This window comes from Lepidochelys kempii, chromosome 3, assembly GCF_965140285.1.
Source record: "Lepidochelys kempii isolate rLepKem1 chromosome 3, rLepKem1.hap1, whole genome shotgun sequence".
Classification (NCBI taxonomy): domain Eukaryota; kingdom Metazoa; phylum Chordata; order Testudines; family Cheloniidae; genus Lepidochelys; species Lepidochelys kempii.
The window spans coordinates 43,077,962-43,090,864 of NC_136382.1; the positions used below are offsets into that span (position 1 = coordinate 43,077,962).

Below are 12,903 nucleotides of genomic sequence, written 5' to 3' on the forward strand. Positions count from 1 at the left end.
CAAGGTGTGGCTGGCTTTGCACATGTCCACCAGTGAAAACTTCGGTGCATATAGAGCTGTAGGTGCCTACGGGATTAGGTGGCAGTGTAGCCCACACACCTCCTGGGTGTGGTGTTCCGTCCCATCTAGTGGCACCGAGACCACTTAGAGAGATAAAATGAGTCTGCTCTACAGCCTAAGCTAGGAGGCATTTGGCTTTTAGCTCACGCTGTCAAGGCTCATGCACTAAACTCTAGAGATTCCCTGGTTCAATCCCACCTGCCGACAACCAGGGTCTGTTGGCGTTACAAGTGGGAGCTCATCCGGGATTTTAACTGGGAAGTCTCTGAAGCTCGGAACGTGCTTCCTCAGCTAGGGGAAGTATGTAACCCACACACCTCTTGGGTGTGGTGTTCTGTCCCATCTAGTGGCACCGAGACCACTTAGAGAGATAAAATGCAAAAAGAAAAGGAGTACTTGTGGCACCTTAGAGACTAACCAATTTATTTGAGCATAAGCTTTCGTGAGCTACAGCTCACTTCATCGGATGCATACTGTGGAAAGTGTAGATGATCTTTTTATACATACAAAGCATGAAAAAATGGGTGTTTACCACTACAAAAGATTTTCTCTCCCCCGACCCCACTCTCCTGCTAGTAATAGCTTATCTAAAGTGATCACTCTCCTTACAATGTGTATGATAATCAAGTTGGGCCATTTCCAACACAAATCCAGGTTTTCTTCCCCCCCCCCCATTTTTTCATGCTTTGTGTGTGTAAAAAGATCTTCTACACTTTCCACAGTATGCTTTCCACAGTACTCCTTTTCTTTTTGCGAATACAGACTAACACGGCTGTTACTCTGAAACCAGAGATAAAATGAGTCTGCTCTACAGCCTTAGCTAAGAGCCAGTTGGCTTTTAGCTCATGCAGTAGAGGCTTATGCACTAAGCTCCAGAGGTCCCTGATTTGCTCCTGCTTGCCGAGAACTGAGGTCTGTCAGTGTCACAGCAGCAGGACAGTGAGTTTGTGAATGTCAGTGGTGCCAAATGCTGGACATAGAGGCAGCTAGATACCTAAGTCCCTTTCTGAATCTATCCTTTAGCAGCATAAGTTTCAGTGAAAGTCACTGGGACTTAGGATACTCTATGCCTAAATCACTTTTGAAAATGAGACTTAGGCTCCTAAATCAGGTAGGTGCTACAATGCTGAGTGGATCAATGCTTAAATACCTTTAAAACTGTGAGCCTCAGTAGTTAAATCACAGCTGAAAATGGGATTTAGTACCTAGGTCACTTTAAAAGCACTTCTGCAAATTTTACCCAGTATCTGACATGACCTGTTATCACTCTTGATCTTATTCAAAATGCCAAGACCAAGTGTCCACCTAGTAATCTATCTTAATGGAAAATCCAAACTTGAGATTTAAAATATATATATGCAAGTAAGAAAAAATAAAAATTATAAGAATAGGTCACACAAGATGGAAATCTAAAATTAAATATTTAATTAGAACTTTGATTTTGCTTTCAAGATAGGTGTCATTGCACAGGCTATATTACAATCTTTTATAATATTTATTTGTTTTTGTCAAAAAAGAATACTGTGTATTTTAACAGGCCACTTTAATATGAATACATGTGTAATAGGATCAGAACTGAAAATTAGCTAGAGATGGTACATTTTACATTATTGGGAAAATTACGTTTTTTTCTTTTGTATTGTAAAAACATTTATTTTAACAAGTTACCTACATTAATCAAAAAAGTACAGCATATTTAATAATTTTACAAATTCTTCATAAAAAATATATCTCTGTACAAAAAGTTCTTTTGCACCTACTTCATGTCACAGCAGCATGTAGTGAAATGGCAGAATGGAATACTGGGAATGAAAATTAGATTGACTTGATCATAATGCCGACATTCTTCCCCAACCTCCCCCCAATCAGCCCCATCCCTTTATAACAGCTTTTTTTTTGTTTGTTTACAAAATATTTTACACAAGAAAAAAAATTATTGCAGCTAGCCTGGAGAAAGGCAAGATGTGTGATACAAGCAGCAGTTTTAAACAGCTTTGAAGCACATAACCTGTTTTGTTTTTGTTTTTAAATTATAGCATGTATTCTTTGCCCATTGTATGGGCCTGGTCAACCTTGGGGAAGAGTCTTCTGCAGGTACCTCGGAAAGCAGATTTCCTCACTGCCATTATTTGACTGCTCCACAACGTTGTCAGAGATTCAGTTTGATGAAGCACCATGTACAATTGCGCATACACACAACCCTCCATCACATAACTGCAGGAGTCAGAGCTAACCCGATCAGTGCAATGAACATATAATGACCTGACAAAGGATTAGCAGGATCAGGACTCTATAAAATGAAAAGCAAAATCATTTATTCTGATATCTCTGTTTTCTTTTATGAATCCCTCCTCCTTTTCCCATGATCCTCAATGTACATAGATCACTGGACAGGAGGACAGAAAGTTAGGACTAGACAGCATCAATACAGGCGACTTAGTTAGCATTTTACATCTCTTTTGAATTAGTCAAGTTTGGGATTTTTCCTGTCATTGCCACCACAAAACACCTCCCAAAATAGTAGTACAAATTTTCAAAAGCTGACAAAAATCTTAGGTTTATGAATCCACATATGGGATCTCAGTTTAGCCGCTAATGACCTGACCCATTAAGCTGTGGGACGCTCTCTCTTAACAAAATAAATGCCTGTGCAATGCAGCAGAAATGGGAGGAAATGGACACAGATTCTGATCTGATCATTTTTGGTCTTTTTGAGAAAATGTACAGATCTCTAGGATATGACACATAAATGTAAATTAATATGCAAAACCACCACCAACAAAAATGAAGAGGGAACTGTCTGAAAAGGATTACTTATTACATGATCTTGGTATTTTCTTACTGATGTGAAGAAAATAACTGCTGGAGGCCCTAGGATACTTGATAGTATTGCTGGTATTTGCCATCTAAAAGATGTAGCATTCTCTAAACTGATCAAGGATTACTTTTGAAACTTCTTCTGTGCTACAGCATTAGCTGAGAAATTATCAGTTGGATTAACAGTTCTTTTTGGTGTTATGTTGAATAGCCAGACTCTCCCCATATTGAATTCAGAAACATTTTTCATAATCGTCAATGATAAATTTGGATTTCAGAATTTAAAAATTGAGTTGTTTTGTACTTCAGTTCTAAAAAAAAAATCTAAGTTTTTGAGCTCAATGTCTTATTAAAATCAAATGATATTATTCCCTGCAATTTGACAATTTTCAAGGGATATTTCAATCTAATCACCAATATATTTGTTTCCTATTTTTGTTTCCAAAAAAATTACCAATAGTCCTAAACAAACATTAGCTACATTACTGCCAACAATTCATACTTACAAATCTCAAAATTTCTCTGTCAAACTGTATGAGTACAAAAGCAATAATCAATGTGTTTTTCAAAAAAAAAAAAAAAAAAAAAAAAAAACCCAAAAAGAAACAGATAGCAAAGACAGCTGAATATTTTGCTTTTGTTCTGCGTAGAAAATTAATGATAGCTTGTTATAGACAATTTTCACTGGGTTTACCTATGCTACTGTAATGTGTTTTAGTTCAGTGTAACATCAGAAAATGATGTCATATCATAAGAAAAAATGGAAAAAATGCAAAAGGGAAGACTGTATTGTGAGCACAGGCTCACGGGCTTTATGAGCTATCTAAAATAAATTACTATTCACATTTGTACATGGCAAGCAGCAATAGCTGCTAACCCCCCTGCTGTTAAATTGTATGATACTGACAATAATGACTGATTTTGGAAGAAAATATTATTGGAAAGGAAGATTTACTAGAAATTGGGTCTTTCTGGCTGGAAGTCTCCAGTGATTTGTACTGATGTCTACAGAGAAATTCAGATAATGAAAAAGAATAAAAATACTCTCTCTTCCATCGCACAAGTTTTTTTTTAACCTTTTTTAAAGTATGGGGGTCATTCTCTACCACACTAAGTAAACTTACAATGGAATGTTTTGCTTGACCAAGAGTGAGTGAATGTTCATATACAATGGATTGTGTATATAAACCCTGTATGTTTTTTACCAGTATCTTACTCAGTCATTCATAACACACTAGTGCAAAAAATTGTGCATTAACATTTTGCAATACAACAGGTGACTGGGAAATTTGCAAACCGCCTTATGTATGAACATCTGAGATGTACCGTAGGTTGCTTTAATTGTAACAAGATTTCAATGGTAAAGCATTTGTAGGTGTGTGCAACCTTGAGGAAGGTTGTCTTTTCCTTCAAGAAAGCTTTTTTCTTCAAAATGTTCCTATTCTTGGGGATAATCTGTGGTGCTATCATTTGTCACAGTACCCAAAGGATTTATCCAAGTGCCCAGAAGATTGCATTGAAAGGCATCTAGCCACATACAAATATGAAAGTCTGAGGCATTAAATATAACAAATTGGCATGACTTGACAGTCTTCCTTAGAGTGTGCCTTGATCTGAAGCCGATACAGCCAAGCATTTTAATCCACCTTTAAGACGAAAAAAATATTCTTTTTCTGATCCCCAGAAGACTGTCACGTTTTACCAGAAAAATTTAGCTGCATGTATGCCAACAGAAGATGTTAAAGATTACAGCAGCAAAGCCAAGAGAAGAAGGGAAACTGGTATATGGCACCAAAGGAATTACTGCTTGTCCATCAGAGGTATGGCTATGAATCAGTCATATTGGGCACTGAAGGCTATACCACTGTACAAACTGTGTTTAGAGTCGTGTCAAACCTCACAGCCTTTGCCTCTGTGGGCTTTAAGTTTGTGTCATACATGGGATTTTCAAATGAAGCCTGTCCATTACTGTTTTCGTGACCAGCATATCCATTGTACTGTACTTTTGGTCTTGTTCTGAAAACAGGGAAAGAAAAAATACACATAATCAATAAACATTAAAAAGAAAAATTCATAACTACTACACGTTTTTGTAATTATTGCAGCCGATCCATACTAGTTTTGCAGCAATTCTTAACGGTGATAGAGGGAGCACACCTCACAAAACAGGAATTACGGGAACTATGTATAAAAAGTATTGAAGTATGACGAGAACAAAAATTTCTAGGAGTGAGCTGACACTAAAAGGAACAGAAACATGTAAGCCAAACATACTTATACATTTTCTCTAGCAAAATCTGTCAGTAGCATGATAACTTTATAGTCTGTTTTCAGTGCCAATAATGACAGCCAAAACAGAAGAGAGTTGGAATAGGAAAGGGATGAAAAATCATCAGTACCAGTACTTAATATTTTCTACTGACATCTTCATTTTAAGACTCGTACAACTGCCATAAGCAGAATGGGGGAGAAAAAACTTCTTATTCCTCTGCAGAATTTAAGCACTTAGTTCAACTTTAGTAAAATAAACATTTAGTACAATTATTCTAATAGTGTGATATTTTTACAGGATTTTAGTATCAGAATCACAGTAGCACATTTAATTAGCCAGTTTCCCTGGATCTCTGTGAAGCCAGAGGTTTTCATGTTTTTCCGTACCAACATCTTAGTCTGGGCAGCAAAACTGGGGAGGAAAGCGGATAATCCATATATAGCTTAGGAAAATTAATTAATAGAGCAGAGGATGGAGAAGGAGAGTATGGAGGGATGGAGAAGATTTCCGTTAAATTGATTGGAAAATATTAGATAAACATTTTCAGACTGGGCTCCAAAAGTAAGGCATCCCACTCTATATTTAGACATGTAAATAAGTGGCCTACTCCCAAATCTCTTTCACTTGAATTGCAATGCTGTCTGAATTGGGGAAGAAAAATCAATCAGGAATTCTATAATTTAGAGGTTTGGTTTTAATACATCTAAACTTATTTAAAAAAATATCTAAGAATGAAACTGTTGGCAAAGGCAGAATGGAACCATAAACTTTTTGTAAATGATTGAATTGTAGATAGTAATTAAGAGATCATCTACCCAGATTAGTTTTTGTTTTAAAGTTCTCCATTTATGCACACTGATAACCTGAAAATAATTCTGCAATTTGCAAAGTACTATTTTCTTTCCATTTAGAGACAGAAAAATGTGTTTGTCAATCTTTATTTGGGAGTTTTCCTAAATATAAGTATATTTTATCTCTTTCAATTTTTGTTTTGGTTAGTTGGTAAAGTGTGCATGTTGGGTTGAGGTCCTCAGTCCTGCTCTGGCCCCTTTATGCCAGGGAAAAGGGCTGCTACTATGTAAAGGAACCCCAAAGCCCTGGTTCCAGCTGGAATAGACGTCTATTGGCACAGACATTTCGAAAACAGCCATACATCTACCCTCTGAAATCCCCCTCAAAAGCCTCGATGAGGGCATGGGGCTGGAGACCAGAAGAGTTTGCTGGGGACAGAACCACAGCACTTTCATTGTGGAGATTCTAGGCTATGCTGTGGCTCTTGGGGCAGCCCCAGAAGCTGGCTATAATTTAGACAGGCCCTTAGGACTATCTAAATTACACTGGCTCTCTCTCCAACCCCTCAGGCAGCCTAGCTTCCTTAAAGCTACCCTCCCCCTGGGCTGTGAGTTTAAAGCGACCTTCATTTCTCTCCCTCAGCAGTGCCTCTAGGATGCCTTTCTAAAATTAAGAATAGTGAGATGTCAATGGATATTCTTTTGTTTTCATATGGACCTGTGTGTCAATAATTAATTCCGAGGAGTCTGAAAGGGACACTGAAAAACTGTCTAAAAATCTTGGTTTACTGGCATAGCATATGTAGAAAATACAGAAAAGGGAAAATGGTCAGTCAAATATCAAGTTAACAAGTAACATCTTCACTCATTTATTTGTATTTGATAAAAACAGGCAGGTCTGCATAAACAATATACATACAGCTGTTCTCCTGAAAACCAAGTTTAAAGTCTCTCATTAAATGTTTGGACCAAGTAGAAAGCAAAAATCCCAATTTTTTAGCCTCCAGTGTTCACATAACACATCATAAACTTCCTTAAACTAGTCTCCAATAAGACCTTTTGGCTGTAAGTCTAGTACAGTTCTGCTGAATTTAGTTTAATGCTTAGATCCCCCTTCCTAACAATCGATTCATAGTCTGGCAGCTCTTGCCTTTCACTTTCCAGCTTCCAAGATGATCTCCTGTAGATTCCTTGACATCGTACAACAGATTTCCCCGTTGTGGAACTGGACATGACTAGGCCCTGGTCTACACTAGGAGCTGAGGTCAAATTTAGCAGCGTTAAATCGATTTAACCCTGCACCCGTCCACACAACGAAGCCCTTTTTTTTTTTTTTACTTAAAGGGCTCTTAAAATCGATTTCCATACTCCATACCCGACAAGGGGATTAGCGCTTAAATCGGCCTTGCTGGGTTGAATTTGGGGTACTGTGGACACAATTCGACGGTATTGGCCTCCGGGAGCTATCCCAGAGCGCTCCATTGTGACCGCTCTGGACAGCACTCTCAACTCAGATGCACTGGCCAGGTAGACAAGAAAAGGCCCGCAAACTTTTGAATTTCAATTTCCTGTTTGGCCACCGTGGCAAGCTGCAGGTGACCATGCAGAGCTCATCAGCAGAGGTGACCATGATGGAGTCCCAGAATCGCAAAAGAGCTCCAGCATGGACCGAACGGGAGGTACGGGATCTGATCGCTTTATGGGGAGAGGAATCCGTGCTATCAGCACTCCATTCCAGTTTTCAAAATGCCAAAACATTTGTCAAAATCTCCCAGGGCATGAAGGACAGAGGCCATAACAGGGACTCGAAGCAGTGCCGCATGAAACTTAAGGAGCTGAGGCAAGCCTACCAGAAAACCAGAGAGGCGAATGGCCGCTCCGGGTCCAAGCCCCAAACATGCCGCTTCTATGATGAGCTACATGCCATTTTAGGGGGTTCAGCCACCACTACCCCAGCCGTGTTGTTTGACTCCTTCAATGGAGATGGAGGCAACACGGAAGCAGGTTTTGGGGACGAAGAAGATGATGATGATGAGGAGGTTGTAGATAGCTCACAGCAAGCAAGCTGAGAAACCAGTTTTCCCGACAGCCAAGAACAGTTTCTCACCCTGGACGTAGAGCCAGTACCCCCTGAACCCACCCAAGGCTGCCTCCCGGACCCACCAGGCAGAGAAGGGACCTCTGGTGAGTGTACCTTTTAAAATATTATACATGGTTTAAAAGCAAGCATGTTTAATGATTAATTTGCCCTGGCATTCGTGGCTCTCCTGGATATACTCCCAAAGCCTTTGCAAAAGGTTTCTGGGGAGGGCAGCCTTATTGAGTCCTCCATGGTAGGACATTTTACCACACCAGCCAGTAGCACATACTCGGGAATAATTGTAGAACAAAGCATTGCAGTGTATGTTTGCTGGCGTTCAAACAACATCCGTTCTTTATCTCTCTGTGTTATCCTCAGGAGAGTGATATCATTCATGGTCACCTGGTTGAAATAGGGTGCTTTTCTTAAGGAGACAGTCAGATTTGCCTGTTCCTACTGGGCTGTTTGCCTGTGGCTGAACAGAAATGTTCCCCGCCGTTAGCCACGGGGAGGAGGGGCTAGCCACGCGCTGGGGGGAGGCAAAATGCGACCTTGTAACGAAAGCACATGTGCTATGTATGTAATGTTAACAGCAAGGTTTACCATGTACCCATTGAAAGAGTGTACCCACTGTTCTATAAAATGTGTTTTTTTAAATACCACTGTCCCTTTTTTTTCCCTCCACCAGCTGTATGTGTTTCAAGGATCACAGGATCTTCTCCTTCCCAGAGGCTAGTGAAGATTAGAAGGCGAAAAAAAATGCACTCGTGATGAAATGTTCTCTGAGCTCATGCTGTCCTCCCACACTGACAGAGCACAGACAAATGTGTGGAGGCAGACAATGTCAGAGTGCAGGAAAGCACAAAATGACCAGGAGGAGAGGTGACGGGCTGAAAAGAGGGCTGAAGCTCAAAGGTGGCGGCAGCGTGATGAGAGGAGGCAGGATTCACTGCTGAGGCTGCTGGAGGATCAAACTAAAATGCTCCAGCGTACGGTTGAGCTGCAGGAAAGGCAGCTGGAGCACAGACCGCCGCTACAGCCCCTGTGTAACCAACCGCCCTCCTCCCCAAGTTCCATAGCCTCCTCACCCACATGCCCAAGAACACGGTGCGGGGCACTCCGGCCACTACACCACAGAGGATTGCCCAAGCAGCAGAAGGCTGGCATTCAATAAGTTTTAAAATTGTACATTTTTAAAGTGCTGTGTGGCCTTCTCCTTCCCTCCTCCACCACCCCTCCTGGGCTACCTTGGTAGTTATTCCCCTATTTGTGTGATGAATAAATAAAGAATGCATGAATGTGAAGCAACAATGACTTTATTGCCTCTGCAAGTGGTGATCAAAGGGAGGTGGGGAGGGAGTTAGCTTACAGGGAAGTAGAGTGAACCAAGGGGCAGGGGGTTTCATCAAGGAGAAACAAACGGAACTTTCACACCGTAGCCTGTCCAGTCATGAAACTGGCTTTCAAAGCTTCTCTGATGCGCACCGCGCCCTCCTGTGCTCTTCTAACCACCCTGGTGTCTGACTGTGTGAAACCAGCAGCCAAGCGATTTGCCTCAACCTCCCACCCCGCCATAAACGTCTCCCCCTTACTCTCACAGATATTGTGGAGCGCACAGCAAGCAGTAATAACAGTGGGAATATTGGTTTCGCTGAGGTCTAACTGAGTCAGTAAACTGCGCCAGCGTGCTTTTAAACATCCAAATGCACGTTCTACCACCATTCTGCACTTGCTCAGCCTGTAGTTGAACAGCTCCTGACTACTGTCCAGGCTGCCTGTGTATGGCTTCATGAGCCATGGCATTAAGGGGTAGGCTGGGTCTCCAAGGATAACTATAGGCATTTCAACATCCCCAAAGGTTATTTTCTGGTCTGGGAATAAAGTCCCTTCCTGCAGCTTTTGAAACAGACGAGAGTTCCTGAAGATGCGAGTGTCATGTACCTTTCCCAGCCATCCCACGTTGATGTTGGTGAAACGTCCCTTGTGATCCACCAGTGCTTGCAGCACTATTGAAAAATACCCCTTGCGGTTTATGTACTCGGCAACTTGGTGCTCCGGTGCCAAGATAGGGATATGGGTTCCGTCTATGGCCCCACCACAGTTAGGGAATCCCATTGCAGCAAAGCCATCCACCATGACCTGCACATTTCCCAGGGTCACTACCCTTGATATCAGCAGATCTTTGATTGTTTTGGCTACTTGCATCATAGCAGCCCCCATAGTAGATTTGCCCACTCCAAATTGATTCCCGACTGACCGGTAGCTGTCTGGTGTTGCAAGCTTCCACAGGGATATTGCCACTTGCTTCTCAACTGTGAGGGCTGCTCTCATCTTGGTATTCTTGCGCTTCAGGGCAGGGGAAAGCAAGTCAAAAAGTTCCATGAAAGTGCCCTTACGCATGCGAAAGTTTTGCAGCGACTGGGAATCGTCCCAGACCTGCAACACTATGTGGTCCCACCAGTCTGTGCTTGTTTCCTGGGCCCAGAATCGGCATTCCACTGCATGAACCTGCCCCATTAGCACCATGATGCCCACACTGGCAGGGCCCATGCTTTGAGAGAAGTCTGTGTCCATGTCCTCATCACTCATGTCACCGCGCTGACATCGCCTACTCACCCGGTATCGCTTTGCCAGGTTCTGGTGCTGCACATACTGCTGGATAATGTGTGTGGTGTTTAATGTGCTCCTAATTGCCAAAGTGAGCTGAGCGGGCTCCATGCTTGAAAAAAGGCGCGGAACGATTGTCTGCCATTGCTCTGACGGAGTCGGGGCGACTGACATGGTTGGCTTACAGGGTTGGCTTACAGGAAATTAAAATCAACAAAAGGAGTAGCATTACATCAAGGAGTATTTCAGGCAGGACTTCACGGAGGGATGGAGGGAGCGGGTAGCAAATGAGTACAAAACAAATGTGGTCTATTTCTTGTTTTGATCCACTCCATCTATCTTTTACATCTTTGGCTGGCAGCAGATGGTGCAGAAGGACTGCAAGCCATGCACATCTCTTGGCTGCTCGGCAGAAGATGGTACAATAGGACTGCTAGCCATCCTCATGTCCTGCTTGCCCGGCAAACGATGGTACAATAGGACTGCTAGCCATCCATATTGCCTGCCTGCTCACCAAAAGATGGTAGACTAGGACTGCCTGCAGGACTAAAGAGAGTGACCTGGTCAAGTCACTCCTAAAGTAGTCCCTACACCCATGTCTGCCCAGGCGCTCCTGGCCGACGTGGCCAGGAGCACCTCGGACATGACGATGACAGCTACCAGTCCTATTGTACTGTCTGTTGCCACAAAGCAATGGGTTGCTGCTGCTGTGTAACAATGCAGTACCGTGTCTACCAGCACCCAGGAGACATACGGTGACAGTGAGCTGAGCGGGCTCCATGCTTGACGTGGTATGGCATCTGCACAGGTAACTCAGGAAAAAAGGAGCAAAACGATTGTCTGCCGTTGCTTTCACAGAGGCAGGGAGGGAAGCAGGACCTGATGACATGTACCCAGAACCACCCGCGACAATGTTTTTTGCCCCATCAGGCATTGGGATCTCAACCCAGAATTCCATTGGGCAGCGGAGACTGCGGGAACTGTGGGATAGCTACCCACAGTGCAACACTCTGGAAATCGACGCTAGCCTCAGTACTGTAGAAGCACTCTGCCGAGTTAATGCACTTAATGCACTTAGACATTTTGTGTGGGGACACACACAAACGACTATTTAAAAAAACGACTTCTATAAATTCGACCTAATTTCGTAGTGTAGACATACCCTAGGAATGAAGACTCTGAGGGCTGGTTAAGTTGGACAGCGCAATCTCTCCCAGAAGTAGATTCTTGACCGGAGATCTAAGTGTTCTCCTTGAACAGTCTTTTCAGTCAAATACACTGTTAAACTCCAGGATCTATAACATTTTCACTGGAGTCCACAACTCCAAATCCCTTAGCAATTTCTTCTTGCCATACCTTCTAATTCTGAGTTAGGGGGACAGCTGTGTTATGAAATTATGGAATAGGTCAGTGATGGACTTCACTATGCATTCTTGCCATCATGAAATATCATGATGAAAAGAAGAAGAATCAAAGAGCTCAGCAGATGGTGATAAAATAATAATAATAATAATAAATGTATGGTAAATACCATTTTGGAGATTTCAGAGTAACAGCCGTGTTAGTCTGTATTCGCAAAATGAAAAGGAGTACTTGTGGCACCTTAGAGACTAACCAATTTATTTGAGCATAAGCTTTCGTGAGCTACAGCTCACTTCATCGGATGCATCCAATGAAGTGAGCTGTAGCCCACAAAAGCTTATGCTCAGATAAATTGGTTAGTCTCTGTTAGGATATAGATATTCAGGCCTGTCTGTAAAGGCCTATACTCTAAGAATTTAGGTGTATTCTTATCACTTGGCTAATTATAGAGGTATAAAAGAAAGAATCAAAATCACTATCTGCTGGTGTAAGGGCCTTCTCTTACTGTGACAGTCTGAGGCCCTGTTCTTAGGCTAAGGCCTTTGGCTAAACAGCAGAGGCAGCCATAAGCTGGGAAGCGAACGGTCACATCCTCACATTCCAAACTAGTCATATTGAAATAAGGTGCTATTGGACTGTTAGGCACTATCAGGACAGGATTGTATTCCTATCACCTCCAGAGAAAGGGAAGTGCCTAGAAAATGTAAAAGGAAACTTAGTTTGATAGCATCCTGTCTGGCAAGAACTCACTTATCAATAGCTGGGATGTGAAATCCTCACTTCTGTGTTGTCTTGTCATTGTAGTTCCCACTTTGCTATTGTTTGTCTGTATAATTTCTGTCTGGTTCTGTGATTGTTCCTGTCTGCTGTATAATTAATTTTGCTGGGTGTAAACTAATTAAGGTGGTGGGATA

General features: G+C 42.1%; 1 protein-coding gene across 2 annotated transcripts in view; it reads right to left on the reverse strand.

Moving 5' to 3' along the window:
* Window positions 1–1,510: 1,510 nt before the first annotated feature.
* Window positions 1,511–12,903, reverse strand: part of CSMD1 (CUB and Sushi multiple domains 1) — a 2,003,711-nt gene continuing 1,992,318 nt past the window's right edge. For both annotated transcript variants that reach the window (XM_073336216.2, XM_073336215.2), the window contains one exon: window positions 1,511–4,893. In XM_073336216.2, coding sequence (XP_073192317.1) covers window positions 4,734–4,893 — 160 coding nt within the window. In that variant the 3' untranslated portion in view covers window positions 1,511–4,733. The remainder of the gene's footprint in view (window positions 4,894–12,903) is intronic.